The sequence below is a fragment of the Heptranchias perlo genome, chromosome 2 (genome assembly GCF_035084215.1).
Source record: "Heptranchias perlo isolate sHepPer1 chromosome 2, sHepPer1.hap1, whole genome shotgun sequence".
NCBI classification, from domain to species: domain Eukaryota; kingdom Metazoa; phylum Chordata; class Chondrichthyes; order Hexanchiformes; family Hexanchidae; genus Heptranchias; species Heptranchias perlo.
In genome coordinates, this window is record NC_090326.1 from 112,262,626 (window position 1) to 112,285,112 (window position 22,487).

Genomic DNA, 22,487 nt, shown 5'->3' on the forward strand with positions numbered 1-22,487 from the left:
CATCCTCATGTTTAAATCATAAGAGCATAAGAACATAAGAACAAGGAGCAGGAGTAGGCTATACAGTTCCTTGAGCCTGCTCCGCAATTCAACAAGATCATGGCTGATCTTTGACCTCAACTCCACTTTCACACCTGATCCCCATCTTCCTTGATTCCCTTAGAGTCCAAAAATCTATCGATCTCAGTCTTGAATATAATCAACGACTGAGCATCGACAGCCCTCTGGGGTAGAGAATTCCAAATATTCACAACCCACTGAGTGAAGAAATTTCTCCTCATCTCAGTCCTAAATGTCCCACCCCTTATCCTGAGACTATGTCCCCTAGTTCCAGACTCTCCAGTGAGGGGAACTATCCTCTCAGCATCTACCCTGTCAAGCCCTCTTAAAATCTTATATGTTTCAATGAGATCACCTCTCACTCTTCTAAGCTCCAGAGAGTATAAGTCCATTCTACACAATCTTTCCTCTTAGGACAACCCTCTCATCCCAGAAATCAATCTAGTGAACCTTTGTTGCACCGCCTCTGAGGCAAGTATATCCTTCCTTAGATAAGGAGATCAAAACTGCACACAATAATCCAGGTGTGGTCTCACCCATGCCCTGTACAATTGCAGCAAGACTTCCTTACTATTGAACTCCAACCCCTTGCAATAAAGGCCAGCATATCATTTGCTTTCCTAATTGCTTGCTGTACCTGCATGTTAACTTTCTGCGTTTTGTGTACAAGGACACCCAAATCCCTCTGAACACCAACATTTAATAGTTTCTCACCACTTGAAAAATATTCTGTTTTTCTATTCTTGAATGTGGGGGGCTTGATCAAGAAGTTTGCAGATGATACAAAAATTGGCCGTGTGGTTGATAGTGAGGAGGAAAGCTGTAGACTGCAGATAGATATCAATGGACTGGTCAGGTGGGCAGAAAAGTGGCAAATGGAATTCAATCCAGAGAAATGTGAGGTAATGCATTTGAGGAGGGCAAACAAGGCAAGGGAGTACACAATAAATGGTAGGATACTGAGAGGTGTAGAGGAACAAAGGGACCTTGGACTGCATGTTCACAGATCCCTGAAGGTAGCAGTACAGATAGAAAAGGTGGTTAAAAAGGCATATGGGATTGCTTTATTAGCCATGGCATAGAATGTACGAGCAGGGAGGTTATACTAGAACTGTATAAAACATTGGTTAGGCCACAGCTTGTGTACTGCGTATAGTTCTGGTCATCACATTACAGGAAAGATGTGATTGCACTAGAAACGGTGCAGAGGAGATTTACGAGGATGTTGCCAGGGCTGGAAAATTTTAGCTGTGAGAAAAGATTGGATAGGCTGGGGTTGTTTTCTTTGGAACAAAGGAGGCTGCGGGGAGATTTAACTGAGGTATATAAAATTATGACGTGACTAGATAGAGTGGATAGGGAGGACCTATTTCCCTTAGCAGAGGGGTCAGTAATTAGGGGGCATAGATTTAAAATAATTGGTAGAAGGATTAGAGGGGAGCTGAGGAGAAATCTTTTCACCCAGAGGGTGGTGGGATCGGGAACTCACTGCATGAAAGGGGGGTAGAGGCAGAAACCCTCAGCTGGATGCTGTTGGATGTGCACTCGAAGTGCCGTAAGCTACAGGGCTACGGACCAAGTGTTGCAAAGTGGGATTAAGCTGGATGGCTCTTTCTCGGCCGGCACAGACACAATGGGCCGAATGGCCTCCTTCTGTGCCATAACTTTCTACATTTCTATGATTCCTACCAAAGTGAATAACCTCACATTTCCCCACATTCTGCCTCCTTCTTGCCCACTCACTTAACCTGTCTGTATCTCTTTGCAGATTCTTGGGGCAGAATTTTAAAAGGGAAAACCGGGTGGGTTGGGGGCAGGGAGGCGATCAAAATCGCAGTTTTTGGGAGTGGGCAGAAGTTCCGGCTGGAACCCACACGTTTATGAATGAGACTCAGGAAAATCTGTGTGCGTGCGCACGTCAGTCACCAGGAAGTCCCGCCCCCACTTAAATCTGGCGGGCCGATAATTAAAGGGGCAAATGTACCTCAGTGAGGTACTTAAGGTAGTTTACTATTTGTGTATTGGACACTTAAAAAGATTTTAACGTTACCTGGGCGGCTTTCCCACAGCTTCCAATTCACACCTCGTGAAAGCAGGCGGGAAGGACCGGATCAGTGAAAAATAGACTAAATAAATTAAATAAAATTACATTTCCCATTGTAACAAAAGTAAATAAACATACCTTAAAAGTGATGTTGCTTGGACCCCACCCCCCCACCCCGATCTCCGATTTCTCCACTCTGATCCCGAGGTCCAATGTTTCCACTCTGATCTTTGTTCCCGCCCCCCCCCCCCGACTTCAATCTCTATCATAACTGTCTTTCTCCCCCCGCCCTCGGATGTACAGCTAATGTCAGCAGCCAGCTTGTCAATCAGGCTGGCTGCAGGGTGCGAAATCCGGAAGAGGCTTTGATCGGCCTCATGCCTACTTCCTTTCCTGGTTTCGCACCCGCAAATAACCCCCCCCCACCCCCGGACTCTTCCCGCCATCATATTAAAATCCTGCCCTTGGTGTCTCCTCACAGCTCACGATCCCACCTAGCTTTGTATCGTCAGCAAATTTGGATACATTACACTCGGTCCCTTCATCTAAGTCATTAATATAGATTGGAAACAGCTGAGGCCCAAGCACTGCTCCTTGCTGCACCCCACTAGTTACAGCCTGCCAATCTGAAAATGACCCGTTTACTCCTACTCTCTGTTATCTGTACGTTAACCAACTCTCTATCCATGCTAATATGTAACCCCCAACCCCATAAGCCCTTATCTTGTGTAACAACCGTTTGCTAATATATTACCCCCAACCCCATGAGCCCTTATCTTGTGTAACACCTTATTGAATGCCTTTTGAAAATCTAAATATACTACATCCACTGGTTTCCCTTTATCTACCGTGCTAGTTACATCCTCAAAAAACTAATAGATTTGTCAAACGTGATTTCCCTTTCATAAAACCGTGTTGACTTGAGAATCCCTACGTGGTCAGTTTTTTGGTAAAATATTAAGATGCCTACGTGGCAAAGAAGCAGAATGCAAAATGGTTAGAAAAGGTTAATTAGTTAGTAACTGAGATTGGTACAGGTGGCCTGGCCTCCTGCTGGGCCATATGTTTGCGTAGTCAGCAGGTTTGCATTGTCTTATCAATGATAGGTCTTTGATGTGATTCAAGGACTGGTCTGAATGTCTCCATGTTTATGGCAGATCAATATAGGTAACGAGCTTAGCCAAAGTTGAAAGACATTCCAGGTTGGGGGATAAGGAACAGAAGGAACAGGGAAGAACATTCCAAGTTGGAAGGTGAGGAAGTATCCCCTTTGATGTCTAACAGCAACATGGTCAGCACATGGATTATCTATGATTGGCCGGAAATAATGTAACCCCGCATGGCAACCTGTGCCCGGCTTATGATTGGTGTTGACTCTTGTGTTAATGATGTTCCAACCCCTATTGATTTGTATAAAGGTATGAGTTTTTGTCTTTGTCTTTGTCTCCTTATTCTGTTAGAATCGTTCGGATTCTCTCAGGAATCTGAATTGAAGCTACAGACTAAGACCTGCTATTAAAGTTGTGTTGAACTTTAAAATGTATTCGACTTCAGTTTTTACTGAACCAGACTGAGGGGAAAGAATCCGGATCATCAGACTCTGCCTAATCATATTATTATTTTCTAAGTGTCCTGTTACTACGTCCTTAAAAATGGATTCCAGCATTTTCCCGACTACTGATGTCAGGCTAACTGGCCTGTATTCCTCTGTTTTCTCTCTCCCTCCTTTCTTGGATAGCGGTGTTACATTTGCTACCTTCCAATCTACGGGGACTGTTCTAGAATCTAGGGAATGTTGTTAAATCACAACCAATGCATCCATCATCTCTGCAGCCACCTCTTTTAGAACCCTAGGATGTAGGCCAGCAGGTCCAGGGGATTTGTCAGCTTTTAGTCCCATTAATTTCTCTAGTACTTTTTATTTACTAATATTAATTACTTTAAATTCCCCACTCTCATTAGACCCTTGGTTCCCTACTATTTCTGGTATGCTTTTTGTGTCTTCTACTGTGAAGATAGATATTTGTTTAACATCTCTGCCATTTCCTTATTCCCCTTTATAATTTCTCCTGTCTCAGCCTCTAAGGGACCAATGTTTACTTTTGTTACTCTCTTCTTTTTTACATACTTGTAGAAGCTCTTACAACCTGTTTTTATATTTCTTGCTAGTTTACTCAGATATACTATTTTCTCCCTCTATCAATTTTTTGGTCATCCTTTGCTGGTTTCTAAACTCTCCCAATCCTTAGGCTTACTACTCGTCTTGGCAGCATTATAAGCCTCTTCTTTTAATTTAATACTATCCTCAACTTCTTTAGTTAGCCACGGATGGATCACTTTTCCTGTGGAGTTTTTATTCCTCAATGGAATGCACAGTGAGAATTATGAAATATTTCTTGAAATCTTTGCCATTGCTTATCTACCATCATATCTTTTAATCTAATCTCCCAATCAACCTTCTCGCTCCTCATACCTATGTAATTGGCTTTGTTTAAATTTAAGACCCTAGTTTCGGGCTTAAGTACGTCACTCTCGAACGCAATGTAAAATTCTATCATATTATGATCACTCTTCCCCAGAGGATCCCTTACTATGAGATTACTAATTAAGCCTGTCTCATTACACAAGACAAGATTTTGTTATTTCTTACCTCCACCCATACTCCCTCCAATAAAAAAATCTTTGGTCCAAATCTATTTTTGTGCAGTATAAACAGATGCCTGGAATTTCCACTGGCTTCTCTTGATCTCCCACCTTAACTGCGGCAGAAACTCTGGAGAAATGTCAGAAACAGCCATTTATGTCATTTGTCCAGATTGTCTGCCGAAGTTATGGTGGAAGGTCGGGAGAACTCTGCAGAAATTCTACCCCAAGGGCTTTAACGGAGGTCAGATTCCTTTTGTGGCCACACATTTATTATTACTATTATTATAATTTATTATCATTCTCCAAATTGGCTTTGCTCGTCAACCTACACCAGCTCTGAATAAAAAAAAAGGAAATTACATTTGCCTGCATTACTACTTCTTCCAATATTAACATTTTATAGATGCACATATTTATTTATATATAAATAACTAACACCTGCAATTAGCTATGCTGAAAGCATTTTCCTTCACAATCAAGTACACATTGTCTCAAGAGAAATTTGTCCATTTTAAGGAACGTAAGATTAGGACATAAGATTAGGACCAAATACAAGTTAAAATAATCAGAAACTGTAATGCAATCATGTAAATATATTTTTTCTTAATTTTACATTGGCATGAGGTAAGCTTGTAAACTGGGCTGAGTTCACAATTATTACCTGTTTGTAACTGTTAGAGAAACCACCCTTTTTGAATTACGTTTACATTTCATGGTATATAGTACTAGAATGTAAGGAAGGATCTAGAAGAAATATTACTTTTCAACTTAACACAATTACATTGGAAGAACCAATAAAAATAAACATGTGGGATATTTCACTGTATGTATATTAATTATAGTTTATTCTGAGTAATGCTTATGTGCAACTTAGCTGAAACTAAAATCCCTGCAAAGACCATCGTTGCTCTGATGTTGAAGGTTAGAGGTGGGTGTACTTTAAAAGACCACCGTACCTGACAGTGTAAAATTGATCAGTCTCCGACTTCCCTGACCTTGAACAGCTTCTTCACTGGAAAAAGTTTTAAAAACCTGTTTGAGAGAAAAAAAAAAATTCAATAATGTGATTCTTCCTCTAGGGTCTCAAGGCATAGAAAGTACCGAAAACTCAAATAAACAGATAGAAATCAGCAGCGTGCTCTCATTAGGAAAGGTATCGATAATGTATTGTACATCAAATCATGTCAGACTAATGGAAAGAATTTCTGCAAATGAGTTACCTCAACAAAGAAATTACAAAGGAAACTAAATCCTTGGTAACAAGGATTATCTGAACAGAAACAGAACAAATATTTACTAGAATACACAAAGATCTGTTTAGTTGAAGACATGTTGTTTATCTTTTTGAATGTTGTATTTACTTCAATGTACAGAGGACATGTCAGGACCATCCACATAGCTATCTCCACAAGACTCAAGCGACTAAATTTATTCTTACTGAATACGATGTGGGGAGTTGGGGGGGGGGTGGGGGGGGGAGAAACATGATACAGATCTTCAAAATAATGAAAAATATAGATGAGGTGGAAGTAAATAAGCTCTTTTTCTTGGACAATAAGTTTAAGGACTAGAGGATACAAATACAATTCTAACCAGCTTCAAACAACTTGCATTTATGTAACACGTTTAACGTAAAGAATATTTCAAGGGGCTTCACAGATTTGTGCAAGGAAAGTCAATATCAAACCAGGGAAGGAGAAACTAGGAGGGGTGACCAAAACCTAGGTCAAAGAGATGGGGTTGAGGAGGTTTTTAAAGGAAGTGAGTGAGGTGAAAAGGTGGAGTGGTTTAGGGAGGAATTCCACACTGTAGGATCCAAGTGGCTGAAGATTCTGCCGCCAAAGATGGGGTGAAGGGGGCGGGGGGGGGGGGGGGTGAAAAGAATATGTTCTGGGGGAATATAGGGCTGAAGGAGGTTATGGAGATAGGGTGGGTGAGGCCATTCAGGGATTTGGAGAAAAAAATGAGGAATTTATATTTGAGGCATTGGAGGAGAAGGAGCCCGTGTAGGGGACGGGGATGATGTGCCACAGGGATTTGGGACAGGACAGGACAAGTTGGAGTTTATGGAGGTTAGAGGATGGAGGTGAGCAAGGATAGCATTGGAGTAGAGTCTGGAAGTAAAGTTTTAGAACCTTCTTTCTCCACAGCATAGTGAACATGTGGAACAAACTCCCAGAGACGGTAACTGATTCGAGGTCAACTGGCATCTTTAAAAATGAGCTAGATCAATATCTGTTGGAAAGAGAATTGAGGGTTAAAGAGATATTATCAGCACAGCTTGATTTTTTTTTCAGGTGAGGTCAGGGAAGGAAATTAGTATTTGCTAAAGTAAGAGCTCAGCAGGCGACATGGGTGGGAAGTGCACAATAGAATAATAATTTGTGGGCTCTGGATACAGCAGGCTTGATGGACTGATTTTGGCCTTTTCTGGCTCTGGATTTTTTAACGTTCTTTTTATGTGTGTAAATGAGACTGACTGGATAACCTACAAGTGACAAAGTTGCACAAAGGTTAAGCTTAGCCCCACAACAGTGATCATATCACAAGAACGACCATGACGTTTGTGATTCGTAACACATATAATACTGAATAATTATCTTTCATATATTTTTCAGAATACAATAAACAATCCAACAAAGTGAAGTACAGAAATATATCCATTATATAGTAAAAATGATGAGTAGGTCATAACATTCCATTTCACAATTATGGAGATTTGAAAGAAATGTACTTAAGTCAGAAACTAGAGTCTTAAACTTAAATAAAACCAATTACATAGGTATGAGGACAGTTGAAAAGCAATGGCAAGCACATATCCCATCAACAAGTACATATCCCATTAAGAAATAAAAATTCCACGGGAAAAGTGATCCACCCATGGCTAACTAAAGAAGTTAAGGATAGTATTAGATTGAAAGAAGAAGCCTATAATGTTGCCAAGAAGAGTAATAAGCCTGAGGATTGGGAGAGTTTTAGAAACCAACAAAGGACAAGCAAAAAATTGATAAAAAGGGAGAAGGTGGAATATGAAAGTAAACTAGCAAGAAATATAAAAATGGATTGTAAGAGTGTCTACAAGTATGTAAAAAGGAAGAGAGTAGCAAAAGTAAACCTAAAAGAGGCTGAGACAGGAGAAATTATAATGGGGAATCAAGAAATGGCAGATGTGTTAAACAAATATTTTGTATCTATCTTCACAGTAGAAGACACAAAAAGCATACCAGAAATAGTGGGGAATCAAAGGGTAAATGAGAGTGAGGAACTTAAAACAATTAATATCACTAGAGAAAAAGTACTGGACAAACTAATGGAGCTAAAAGCTGACAAATCCCCTGGACCTGATGGCCGACATCTGAGGGCTCTAACAGAGGTGGCTGCAGAGATAGTGGATGCATTGTTTATGAACTTCCAACATCCTCTAGATTCTGGAACGGTCCCAGTGGACTGGACGGTAGCAAATGTTACCCCGCTATTCAAGAAGGGAGGGAAACAGAAAACAGAACTATAGGCCAGTTAGCCTGACATCGGTCATTGGGAAAATGCTAGAATCCATTATTAAGGAAGTGGTATCAGGTCACTTAGAAAATCATAATAGGATTAGGCAGAGTCAACATGGTTTTATGAAAGGGATATCATGTTTGACAAATTTATTAGAGTTTTTTGAGGATGTAACTAGCAGGGTAGATGAAGGGGAACCAGTGGATATAGTATATTTGGAGTTTCAAAAGGCATTCGATAAGGTGCCACATAAAAGGTTGTTACACAAGGTAAGGGCTCATGGGATTGGAGGTAATATATTAGCACGGATAGAGGATTGGTTAAAGGACAGAAAACAGAGAGTAGGGATAAACGGGTCATTTTCAGGTTGGCAGGCTATAACTAGTGGGGTGCCGCAAGGATCAGTGCTTGGGCCTCAGCTATTTACAATCTATATTAATGACTTAGATGAAGGGACCGAGTGTAATGTATCCAAGTTTGCTGACGATACAAAGCTAGGTGGGAAAGTAAACTGTGAGGAGGACACAGAGTCTGCAAAGGGATATAGACAGGTTAAATGAGTGGGCAAGAAGGTGGCAGATGGAGTATAATGTGGGGAAATGTGAGGTTAGTCACTTTGATAGGAGGAATAAAAAAACAGAATATTTTTTAAATGGTGAGAAACTATTAAATGTTGATGTTCAGAGAGACTTGGGTGTCCTCGTACAAGAAACACAAAGTTAGTATGCAGGTACAGCAGGCAATTAGGAAAGAAAATGGCATGTAGGCCTTTATTGCAAGGTGGTTGGAGTACAAGTGTAAGGGGGTCTTGCTACAGTTGTACAGGGCTTTAGTGAGACCTCACCTGGAGTATTGCGTACAGTTTTGGTCTCCTGATCTAAGGAAGGATATACTTGCCTTGGAGTGGGTACAACAAAGATTCACTAGATTAATTCCTGGGATGAGCGGGCTGTCCTATGAGGAGAGGTTGAGTAGAATGGGCCTATTCTCTCTGGAGTTTAGAAGAATGAGAGGTGATCTCATTGAAACATATAAGATTATTAGGGTGCTTGACAGGGTAGATTCTGAGAGACTGTTTCCCCTGGCTAGACAGTCTGGAACTAGAGAGCATAGTTGCAGGATAAGGGGTCGGCCATTTAAGACTGAGATGGCGAGGAATTTCTTCACGTAGGGGGTTGTGAATCTTTGGAATTCTCTACCCCAGAAGGCTGTGGATGCTGAGTCATTGAATATATTCAAGGCTGAGATGGATAGATTTTTGGACTCTAGGGGAATCAAAGGATCAGGCGGGAAAATGGAGTTGAGGTCGAAGATCAAGCATGATCTGATTGAATGGGAGCAGGCTCGAGGGGCCGTCTGGCCTACTCCTGCCCTATTTCTTATGTTCTTATGTACAAAGCATTGAAAACTTCTATGTCAGGCTCCATCGATGGTCAAACCCATTATAAAGGTGTCAAAATGTTAACTGTAGTTTAAGTTACACCTAAAGGTGGTTCTGGGATAGGGGTTTCAATGCTAAATACCACATAATGATAGCTGTTAAAACAATAATTATAGATGGTATACTTAGAGTTAATGTTAAAAAAAGGTGTGCCTGCTTGCAGTTGCAGACTCTGTCCACTGAGTGTCACTGTGGAGTTAGCCAGCAGACATGTTGGTACAGGATATATAAGGAGGTAAATAATTAGGTGTAAATAGAGATATATTTCTAAAAAATTATTGGCACCTATTTGCTCTCCCCAACTTACTTTCATCCCATCCTGCTGGCTAATTTTTTTTTCTTGGCCCTTTCTCCCCAATAACTCCAGCCCACCTTTTTAACCCTTTCTCCTGCTCCCACGCCCCCTCCCAATCCCACTTGCATACCTGTCTGCCAATATGTTTCCAGTCCTCTTCTCTTCTCTCCCCTCTCCCCTACCACCCCTTCTCCCCTCCTCCTCCCCACCTCCCCACTCATATTCTTCCTCTCTCTTCTCCCTTCCCTCTCCCCCCTCCTCTCTCTTCTCCCTTCTCTCTCCCCCCTCCTCTCTCTTCTCCCTTCCCTCTCCCCCCTCCTCTCTCTTCTCCCTTCCCTCTCCCCCCTCTTCTCTCTTCTCCCTTCCCTCTCCCCCTCCTCTCTCTTCTCCCTTCCCTCTCCCCCTCCTCTCTCTTCTCCCTTCCCTCTCCCCCTCCTCTCTCTGCCTGCCCTCGTCTTCCCCAACCCTCCCATCCCCTTCTCATCTGCCTCCTCTCCTCAGTGGGTGGAGATTACTGGTTTGGGTCCATTTATTCCCACCCACTAACCCTGCTTGACCTGAAGACTGCACTTGGTTTTGATTCCCCATGTGCAATGCCACTGGAGATCGACTAGTGATACTAGAAATGGCAGCCATGGCATCAGTGGTGGGACTCAGTGATATAGTGACATCAAGAACCAATGACAAAAGATATTTTAAACCCATATCAAGGAATTCAACTGAGTCTGATTCCTCAAGTCACTTTAGCACTGATGCCAAAACTGGAAACTCTAAAATATTTTTAATTGTACTTATATTTGCCCACAGAAATCTGATAAAATTAGTTTCTGAATTTAAGTGTTAATTTTGACTGGAAAGGGTGGAAATTGGTTATGTCTTGTTTCGAGTCCATAACCAGTGACGTGCCGATGTGGCACGCGCCCCAACCAGGAGGCCCAAGGCCAGCCCTAAACTGGCCCCCGGGACTCAATGCCTGTCGCGCCTCCACAGGCAGCTCGCACATTTCTCTAAGAAGAATATCGGGCTCAATATTGGTAAGTCCCGGGGGGGGAGGTGTGATTGTGAGGACTGTGAAGTTGGGGGGGGGGTGGGGGGGGGGTGGGGGGGGGGGGGCACCCCTGCTCCTCAGGATTGTTCTTTTGTGATAACTTTATTTTCTAAAAAGTGTACCTTTTGGTGGCAGTCGCTGCTTACGCCACAATGACCACTTAAGAATTCCAAGCGGAGCAGGTCCAGCTCCTGCTCCACTCAATCAAAACCAATTTCTGCAAGCTGTTTACACCGTATTTAAATATGTAAGGGACCTAACGCTTGTTTAACGCAGCCTACAAAGCCACCTTTACCAATATGGTGGCGCCGGTAACATGGGCGCAGATCAAGCGTCGGACGTTGCACCCCAAAATTAGTCCTTTTTACCTCCCTTTCCACCTGGGATACAGGGACAACAAGGACAAATTTCTACCCCATAATCCGTTTCTCTAAAGTACAGTGACAGACCCATATTTCACCAGAGCTGCGGTGTTTAACACATCATAATTGGCATTCGACCAGGAAACATCTGTAATATGTTTCAGTCATTGTACAAAACTAAGTGTAATGCAGAGTGCTAAATTGAGGAAAATTAGCATTTTAAATGTCACAGCGAAATGATTAACATTACATAGAATCATAGAAAGGTTACAGCACGGAAGGAGACCATTCGGCCCATTGAGTCCACGCTGACTCTATGCAAGAGCAATCCAGCTAGTCCCACTCCCCCGCCCTATCCCCATAGTCCTGCAAATTTTTTCCATTCAAATACTTATCCAGTTCCCTTTTGAAGACCTTGATTGAATCTGCCTCCACCACCCCCTCAGGCAGTGCATTCCAGATCCTAACCACTCGCTGTGTAAAAAAGTTTTTCCTCATGTCACCTTTGGTTCTTTTGCCAATCACCTTAAATCTATCTCCTCTGGTTCTTGACCATTCTGAAAATGGGAACAGTTTCTCTCTATCTACTCAGTCTAGACCCTTCATGGTTTTGAATACCTCTATCAAATCTCCTCGCAACCGTCTCTGTCCCAAGGAGAACAACCCCAGCTTCTCCAGTCTATCCATGTAACTAAAGTCCCTCATCCCTGGAATCATTCTAGTAAATCTCTTCTGCACCCTCTCTAAGCCCTTCACATCTTTCCTAAAGTGCGGTGCCCAGAACTGGACACAATACTCCAGTTGTGGCCGAACCAGTGTTTTATAAAGGTTCATCATGACTTCCATACTTTTGTACTCTATGCCTCTATTTATAAAGCCCAGAATCAGATATGCTTTTTTTTGACCACTTTCCCAACCTGCCCTGCCACCTTCAATGATACATATACCCCCAGATCTCTCTGTTCCTGTACCCCTTTTAGAGTTGTGCACTCTAGTTTATATTGCATCTCCTTGTTCTTCCTACCGAAATGTATCACCTCGCATTTTTCTGTGTTAAATTTCATCTGCCAAGTGTCCGCCCATCCCACCAGCCTGTCTATATCCTCTTGAAGTCTATCACTATCCTCCTCACTGTTTACTACCCTTCCAAGTTTTGTGTCATCTGCAAATTTTGAAAATGTGCCCTGTACACCCAATTCCAAGTCATTAATATATATCAAGAAAAGCAGTGGTCCCAGCACTGACCTTTGGGGAACACCACTGCACACCTCCCTCCAGTCCGAAAAACAACCATTCACCACTACTCTCTGTTTCCTGTCACTTAGCCAATTCTGTATCCATGTTCCTACTGCCCCCTTTATTCCATGGGCCGCAATCTTGATGATAAGCCTACCATGAGGCACTTTATCAAACGCCTTTTGAAAGTCCATATACACCACATTAACTGCATTGCCCTCATCTACCCTCTCTGTTACCTCATCAAAAAACTCTAATCAGTTAATTAAACACAATTTGCCTTTAATAATTCCACGCTGGCTTTCCCTAAATCAATCCACACTCGTCCAGAGAACAAGTGAAAGGATGTTACACAGCCACACCCTGATCCACACTGAGAAAGGCTGTAACTATAATCTGTCACACTGGTGTCATTGCCTGAACATTGTTCTGCTACGTATGACTCTTTTCCACAAAGGGGGCATCCTGCCAGGGCTCACGGTTAGTGTTAGAAAACATTAATGCAGGAATTCTACAACAATGTATTTGCAAGTGCTTTTTTTTAAGCAAACAGACTGCTTTTAGAAAGCACAAAAGGAAAAAGAACTCTGGTTTCTGAGCCAGATCTGTTGACATGGACCTGAGCCAAAGAAGGGAGATTCCACTCTGCACTCCCAACCAATTCATTGTCAAATCATGTTTCCCTAGTTACACATCTTAGACGAAGACAAGCAATAAGACTAGGGCCCCAATTTTAACTGTGAAGGGGTGGGTGGTAGGATGGTTTAGAAACTCACCCGCAGCACCAGAAAGCAGGCCCAGGGGTATTTTAACTTCTAGGCCTCTTTACAATCTCATAGGTGGGCCTCCCACCTGATTAGCTGACAGAATGGGGAAACCCATCCACTTTCGGAGTGCAGTTTCTGGCAGTCAGCCACAGGCTTATTAAAAGCAGGAATGCGCCTCAATGCAAGGTTTGCATTCCCTTCTGCAAGATTGCACTTTGGAGTGGTGAATGAAGAAAGTGTTGAAAGATGAGTCGCAGGCAAGTCCCCAGGTTCTCTGAAGCCTCCCTGGAGGTCCTGCTAGACGAGGTCAGGGCAAGGAGGGAAGTTCTCTTCCCAGCCGGTGGGAGGCTGATCCCGAAACATCAGGTGTATCAGGCCTGGAGAGAAATTGCGGAGATCACCAGCTCCAGGAGCATCACCCTCAAGACCTGGATGCAGTGCAGGAAGCGCTTGATTTACCTCACAAGAGCAGCAAGGGTGAGTACAATTCTTAATTTCTACATATCTGTCAACACATGGCAACAGTCCTTTGCTTCTTCCCTCAGCACTTTCATCGATTCCCTTCCCTCGATCACATCCTTCACCACCCAGCACAAGGGCATACCATACCATTTCTCATTCTCATTCCAAACACACAGTCCCCTCTTCCTTGCAGCAGCCGCTAATAGCATTCTCTACTCACTAGATACACTTTGCAGAATCAGGAACTCCTCTCATGTCTCCTTCCTCAATTCACACACCAGACACATGTTTTCCATTCAAAACGCCCTTATCCTGATTCCATTTTTCTTCTTCTCACTCTCAGCATCTGCACAACAAGCAAAAGCCCCACACATCTGCATTCTCCTTTGTAGGAGACGCGCATTTACTCTCACCCTCTCTCTTTCTGCTGGACAAGACATCACACAACACGAGGGAGAGCAGTAAGACCGCAGGAGGACCAGCCAACATCATGAACCTCTCCAAGCTGAATCAGCAAGCCCTAGAAATCAGTGGCTCCTCCAGAGTTGTCTAGGAGGTTTTGAGTACGAGAGCTTCTCTGAACCGGGTCTCTGACTATTACTTGCACCCCTTCATGAACCTCAGAAAAACACACTATATCTAGCTGCATTGTGATGCCTAACACCTGATATTGTCCAGCCTCTCAGTGACCTCCTAACTCTTGTCCCTTTTCTCTTTCCTCTAAGCCCTTCTCAGGAGCCACGGCCCACACACCTCAGACAAGGAGAATCCTTCCAAGGATGCACGGTCACTCACTGAATCACTCCCAAGCACCAATGCAGAGACTGACATCCCCGCTGGGTTAGAGACTGTGTTAGAGTAGAATAGTAAAACAGCCAGCACATACTGGTAGCAGGGAGAACCCAGGAGACAGCTGGCCAGAGGGTAAGCATCACTCCCAGCTCTGCTGAGGATTGAGATATGGACTTTGGAAGCCCAGCTGTGAGACAAAAACCACTTGCTTCACACAAGAAGTTATATTAAGTATTACAAGGTCTGCCAAGGAGTTTAAGCGCCATGGATGCAAGTACGGAGGAGTCCGCTTCCTGTGTGGTGGCATCTCACATGGCAGTCAGCACTCTGCAGCCTACCTTGGAGTGTGTGGCCACCTCCAGGGTCACTGCAGCCGGAACCTCACAAAAGGAGTCCATGTTCACAGTCTTTGCAGCTTTGGTGGAAGCTTCAGTGGCTGCCATGCAGGCTCTGGACTCAAACCTGTGCTCCACCTTGGAGAGACAGACATCTGCCTTGGAGAGATTGGTGGAAAACAAGGATAGGGGCTTTCAAGGTGCCTTCTGCAGTCGGCTCTCCCACAGGTCACTGGTGTGATGAGCCGCAGCGGTGCAGCGGGAGCGACATGTGTTACTCTTTCTCAGGATGTCAACACGTCTGGTCCCTCACTACCCCCTCAAACAATACCAACCACGTTACCAGAAAGCCAGCTGGGCCAGATTGCCCAGCAGTAGCCGAGGTGCAGCCGTCTGTAGCCGGGCCCTCTGAGCTCCCAGAAGCCACCAGCCACAAGCATCTCAAGGGTCTCCACATGAGCAACAGCAGCCATCCACCAGCTCTGCTGAAACCACTAGGGGAGCTCCTCGTAGGAGTAGCCGAGTTAGTAGACCTCCTTTTATGAAAAGCACTATGGGTTAATCATTTTGGTGACAATGTTGTGTTTGCAATTGAAATCACTTCTATCACATTTTGCACTTTGGCCTACAATTTCTTTTCATTACACCTTCTTAGTCTGCATTGTCAGAATGTCACTGATACAGAAGATGGATTAATGGTTTCAATGTTCTTCAATCAAGGGAGTGCTTTTTTTTTATTCATTCATGGAATGTGGACGTCACTAGCAAGGCCAGCATTTATTGCCCATCCCTAATAGGGGTAACAAGGCTGATTATACAGAGGGGCTTTTTATGACTTTTCAGGTAAGGAGATTGAGGTGGTCACAGAAAGCGCTGCTCTATCAACTGCTCCCTGGCCTCTCCAGTTGCAATGTGTTCTTCTGGCCCTCCTTCATATGGTTTCCATTGCATCTGTCCAATTCTATCTCATCTGATGTTGCCTTTTCTTGTTGCTGTGCCTCCTGCAACCCCAATCCTCTCTACATTGCCAAGTTGTGTAAAATGCAGATAACTACTATGATGTGGCCCACTTTGTCTCAGCCATATTGTTGGGAGCCTCCAGATGCGATCAAGACACCTGAACATTTAATTCTAAATGCTAATAGTATGGTTCATGATGTTTCTGGTGGTCTCATAGCTCTGATAATACCCCGAACATGGGGGAAGCCAGCCACTGCTGCAAATCCTAGAGTTCTCTCATTCTGACTGTTGGCGTCCGTTGAGAAGATAGCTTACTGGTTTGCTCTGGCAAGGATGGTATTGATGACCTGTTTGATGCAGCTGTGAATGTGGGAGTTGTGAGAGAGGGTGGGTGATGTCCCCTGTAATAGCCTGGAAGGAGACTGTGGCGAAAAAATTAAAGGCGGTGGTGACCATGACAGCCACTGGCAAAGCATGATCCCATGGTCCAGCAGGCAGCAGGTTGAGCTGCAACAGGCTGCATAGATCAGCACCAACCTTCTCATGCACTGCTCTTCAGACATATCCAAGAAACTGATTCTTGGACTATAGACCCTGTGGGCTGGGTAAGACCTTCTACAAGCACTTCCCCTCCTCTACTGCTTGTTCTTGTTATTGAGGCGGCTGCTGCTGCTCCTCTTCTTCCATCCAAAAGAAAGAAGTAAAAACAGTATCCATGATTAAAAAAACAGAAAGATGCAAACTGTAAGCTCAGAACTGTCTTGAAAATGTACTACTCACAATAGCACACAAATCCTAATGACCTGACTGCCTGTATGTGAGATCCCTTTTAAATGCGGCTTCCAGTCATGTCAATCAGTTTATGAAGCCAATCCCACTACGTTTTACTCAGTTGATTTGCTGTTGAGCGGGGCTTCTGACCTGCCCAGTTAAAATCACATCCAGGTCCTAATGACATCCACAGTTATTACTTGACCTGTTTCCAATATTTTCTGTTTTTATTTCAGATTTCCAGCATCTGCAGTATTTTGCTTTTTGTGATACAGATGCACTTCTACCTCATCTGATGTTGCCTTTTCAACGGACGCCAACAGCCAGAATGAGAGCTCTAGGATTTGCAGCAGTGGCTGGCTTCCCCCATGTTCGGGGTATTATCAGAGCTATGAGACCACCAGAAACATCATGAACCATACTATTAGCATTTAGAATTAAATGTTCAGGTGTCTTGATCGCATCTGGAGGCTCCCAACAATATGGCTGAGACAAAGTGGGCCTTTTACACAACTTGGCAATGTAGAGAGGATTGGGGTTGCAGGAGGCACAGCAACAAAACTTTCATATATACACAGTAGTTAAAAGTTACGATGTTTTATAACCATGTAAGGCACACTGTATTAATTTGCTGCTAGGTTGGTGCTGTGTATAAGTGGCCTGTTTCTTTAAGGTCACAAAGTCTCATTGCTGTAAATAAGCAGAAGCCTAAGGTCAATTGGAGTTTAATTGTCGAGGGACGTTTGCAGATTGCCAGGTGCTTGTAAATTTGTGGCTCCAGGTCAATCTGCAAAATTCCATCATCAACAGTAAAAAGCCAATGAAAAGCCTCAGGTGGAAATGACTGGGTTTCATTCTCTTTTTGTAAACTTTTTTTTTGCAATGAATGGAATGTTCATTTGCTTACATTCTGATATTGCAAACAATTCCTTAAACAGTGACATTTTCCTAAGTACAGTAATATTCACATTCTTTGACAGCTAACATTTCCAAGCCCTTTAATTAATGTTACAGTTCCTACCGGAGTTGGCACAATTTGTCTTAATCTTGACTGAATCAGTTCCAACATCATTGTTCAACTCAGTTTGTATTTTGTTTCAGGGAATATGATAAATTAATGAACAAAGGAGAACAAAGCTAAGCTAAAATCAAATTGCCATTTTGTTAACCATCATACTCGTACAAATGATACATTATTCTAATTTTTTCACTACATTTTGGTACACATTTTGTGCTATTATAAAAACAATGGTTAACAATTGTTATACTGATTAAGTATGTGTATCAATAGCAGTGATGTGCTGCATTAATATTTGTGGTTGTCCTGTGCATGCTCACACTCTGCTGGTGTTACACAGAAATGTGAGCGTAGTTTTTCTTAATGGTAAGGAACAACAGCTTTATCAGTGGTCGTTTCAGCAAAAAATCCAATATTGCCCAAATCTGGAATTATCACTGCTGTAGGTGCTAAAAGCTAATTTAATTAGGTTATTGCCTACCCAACGGATGTTACAAAGGCCTTATTTAAAGACTGCAGTCAAAGTATGCTGTGGGTGAACAAGCCAGCTGTAGATTTTGCAATCCATTTTCTTTTTTTTGGAAGTGGGGTGTGTGGGGTAAGATTGAAAGAAAAAAAATAATGACTTGCATTATATCGTGCCTTTCACGACCTCAGGAAGTCCCAAAGCAATTTACAGCCAATTATGTATTTTTTGAAGTGTAGTCACTGTTGGAAGTGTAGGAAACGTGGCAGCCATTTTGCGCACAGTAATGGGAGTTGCCTACAGCCCTCCTGATAGCAGCAATGAAGTGGCAGAGTGTATTAATTCAGAGATTAGACAGGCTTGTAGCAAAAGCAGAGTTGTTTTAATGGGAGACTTTAATTTTCATATTGATCAGGAACAGCAGAGTAGCTCAAGTCAGAAAGATAGTGAATTTCTCGAGTGCATTCAAGATAGTTTTCTGGAGCAATTTGTTCTAGAACCAACAAGAGGGCAGGTCATACTAGATTTAGTAATGAGTAATGAGTCATAGTCAGAGTTAGTTAATAATCTAACAGTAAGGGAATATTTATCTAACAGTGATCATAATATGATCGAATTCAATGTTAGGTTTGAAAAGGAGAAATGTAACACAGCTACCAAGATTCTAGACTTTGGTATGGCTAACATTAACGGGATGAGACAGAGATTGATGACAGCAAACTGGTCAAAACTGTTACCGGATAAAACTACAGATGAACAGTGGGAGGTGTTCAAGAAAGAATTTAGCTTAATACAGGACCAGTACATACCCCTAAGGGGCAAGAGCTCCACATACCAAATAAAACAACCATGACAAAAGAGGTGAGAGATAACATAAAACTAAAGGAAAGAACATACAAAAGTGCAAAGAATAGTGTAGACATAGGGGACTAGGAGAGTTATAAAGAACAGCAAAGGAAGACAAAAAAGATAGAAAGAGCTGCAAAAAGGGAAAATGAAAAGAAACATGTGAGGGATATCAAGATTAACACAAAAGGTTTTTACAATTATATTAGAAGAGAAAAGGTAGTCAAGGTTAATGCGGGCCCTTTAAATACAGATGCGGGTAATATTGCAAAATGAAAATAAGAAAATGGCATACTTGTTGAATAATTACTTTGTTTCAGTCTTTATAGTAGAGGAAGAGGATAATATATCTAACATTCCAGGGAAACTAATAATGAATCAAGGACAGGAACTCACTAAAGTTAACGTAAGCAAGAAAACAGTATTAGAAAAAATAATGGGCATTACAGACAGACAAATCCCCAGGACCTGATGATTTCCACCCCAGGGTTTTAAAGGAGGTGAGTGAGGAAATTGCAGATGCTTTAGCCATAATCTTCCAAAGCTCTCTCGATTCAAGAATTGTCCTTTTAGATTGAAAAATTGCAAATGTAACTCAATTATTTAAGAAAGGTGAGAGAGAGAAACCACGAAATTATAGGCCCGTTAGTCTAACATCTGTTGTGGGGAAGTTATTGGAATCCATAATTAAGGAGTGACTGAGTGCTTAGAGATATTTGAGCTGAATAGAGAGAGCCAACATGGATTTGTAAATGAAAGGTCATGTCTAACGAACCTAATTGAATTTTTTGAGGACGTAACTAAAGTAGTAGACAGAGGAATGTCTATGGATGTAATTTATATGAACTACCAGAAGGCATTCGATAAGGTTCCACATAAGAGACTGTTAGCTAATATTAAAAGCTCATGGAATTGAAGGCAAATTATTGACCTGGTTAGGAGCTTGGTTGGGCAGTAGAGGACAGAGAGTAGGGATAATGGGTATGTACTTGAATTGGAAGGATCTGTGCTGGGGCCTCAACTATTCACTATATTTATTAATGACTTAGAAAACACAATAGAGAGCCATATATCCAAGATTGCCAATGAGACAAAGATTGGTGGCTTGTAAATTGTGTAGACAGGAGCATAAAATTACAAAGAAACATTGATCGACTAAGCGAGTGTGGAAAACTGTGGCAGATGGGTTTCAACGCAGGTAAGTGTGAAGTCATCCATTTTGGACCAAAAAAGGATAGATTTGAGTATTTTTTAAATGGTGAAAAGCTAGGAATAGTGGAGGTCCAAAGAGATTTATGGGTCCATGTACACAGATCACTAAAATGTAGTGGTCAGGTACAAAAAAATAATCAAAAAGGCTAATGGAATGTTAGCCTTTATAACCAGAGGGCTAGAATATAAAGGGGAGGAAGTTTTGCTACAGCTATACAAAGCCCTGGTTAGACCAGATCTGGAGTATTGTGTACAGTTCTGTGCACCGCATCTTAGAAAGGACATATTAACCTTGGAAGGAGTGCAGCCCAGATTCAACAAAATGTTATCAGGGCTCCAAGGGTTAAATTATGAGGAGAGACTACATAAACTAAGCTTGCATTCCCTGGAATAAAGAAAGTTAAAGGGTGATTTGATTGAGATTTTTAGGATTTTGAATGGAACTGATAGGGTAGATAGATAGAGAGAAACTTTTTCCACTGGTGGGGGAGTCCAGGACAAGGAGACATAACCTTACAATCAAAGCCAGGCTATTCAGGAGAGAAGTTAGGAAATACACAAAAAGTAGCAGAAGTGTGGAAAACTCTCCCACAAAAAACAGTAGATGCCGGCTCAATTAATAATTTTAAATCTGAGATTGATAGATTTTTGCTAGCCAAGGGTATTAAAGGATATCGAGCCAAGGAGGTTGGATGGAGTTAGGATCCAATTGAATGGCAGAACAGGCTCGAGGGGCTGAATGGCCTACTTCTGTTCCTATATTCCACAGCAAAGTCCCACAAATAGCAATGCTTGTGGACTTTGCCCACAGCATTCCCACCTACCCCCACGTACCTACCCACTTTGCCATTACCCTTCCCTGATCCTTCATAGTAACTCTCTACTACCAGTGTTATTGAATGCAGGAAAACAAGAGGCCTGACATTAATACATTTTTACCTGTATTATTGTCAGCAAAATATTAACGCTACCAGTAGCATTTCCTCTGGTTATCAGCAGCGAGAAAATCAAGCTCATACCAGCTACATTATGGGAAGAACTAGTCTTTTCTCAGCGAGGGATTGAATATGAAATCCATTGCTGCCTGAGAGTTACTAAACACCATCGATTGAACACTCCATCCCACACACTCTGAACTGACCAGTATGACTGAGAATGAGATTGTAATAATGCAGACGTTTGGTCGACGACACTGTGGAGAGCAGCAGAGCACCAACCACTGCTGGTAACCATAAATTTTTCAGGTGTTTTATTTCCAACATCTAAGAAAAGCAATCATAGATGAATTAAATATATGGTATTGTTGCCACTTCAGTGCAGTGCTGAAGGAATGAGTGGTGCACTGTCAGAGGTGCCGCCTATCAGATGAGAAGCTAAACCAAGGCTCTATCAGTCTGCTCAGTGGGACGTAAAAGATTCCATTGCACTATTCAAAGTAGAGCGGGGAGTACTCTTGGTGTTCTGGCCAACATTTATCCCTCAACCAATGCCACCAAAACAGATTATCTGGTCATTTATCTCATTGTTTGTGGGACCTTTCTGTGTGCAAATTGGAAGCCATGCTTGCCTACAGAACAGGGACTACACCTCAAAAGTAATTTATTGATTATGAAGTGCTTTGGGTTGTGCCGAGGATGTGAAATGTGCTATATAAATGTAAATTTCTTCTTCCTTCTTTTCACTAAAACCTGAGGAAATTGCACTCTTCCAGTAAGATTTTATTTACATTTCTTCTTGCAACACATTGGCCTGGTTACTTTCATCACATATAGAGTAGAGAGAGCTTACTGAGTGACTTGCTTCTGAATGACCCTGGAGATTATTGTTTGTATTGTTATCCGTGCCACCATCAGTTCCTAGAGAGGATCGAGGGATTTGGGGGTAGGTCTCATGGTAGATATAAAAGTAAAAGCCCATGGGATTCATGGGAAAGTGGTTAGTTGGATCCAAAATTGGCTCAGTGGCAGGAAGCAAAGGGTAATGGTTAACAGGTGTTTTTGCAACTGGAAGGCTGTTTCCAGTGGAGTCCCACAGGGCTTAGTACTAGGTCCCTTGCTTTTTGTGGTATAAATTAATGATTTTGACTGGAATGTGGGGGGCTTGATCAAGAAGTTTGCAGATGGTACAAAAATTGGCTGTGAGGTTGATAGTGAGGAGGAAAGCTGTCGACTGCAGGAATATATCAATGGACTGGTCAGATAGGCAGAAAAATGGCAAATGGAATT

The 22,487-nt window shown here is 42.4% G+C and overlaps 1 protein-coding gene across 1 annotated transcript in view; it reads right to left on the reverse strand.

The window, feature by feature from the left end:
* Positions 1-22,487, reverse strand: part of LOC137332346 (E3 ubiquitin-protein ligase HECW1-like) — a 316,523-nt gene that overhangs the window by 281,398 nt on the left and 12,638 nt on the right. Inside the window, exon 3 of the mRNA XM_067996100.1 lies at positions 5,707-5,782. Coding sequence (XP_067852201.1) covers positions 5,707-5,782 — 76 coding nt within the window. The remainder of the gene's footprint in view (positions 1-5,706; positions 5,783-22,487) is intronic.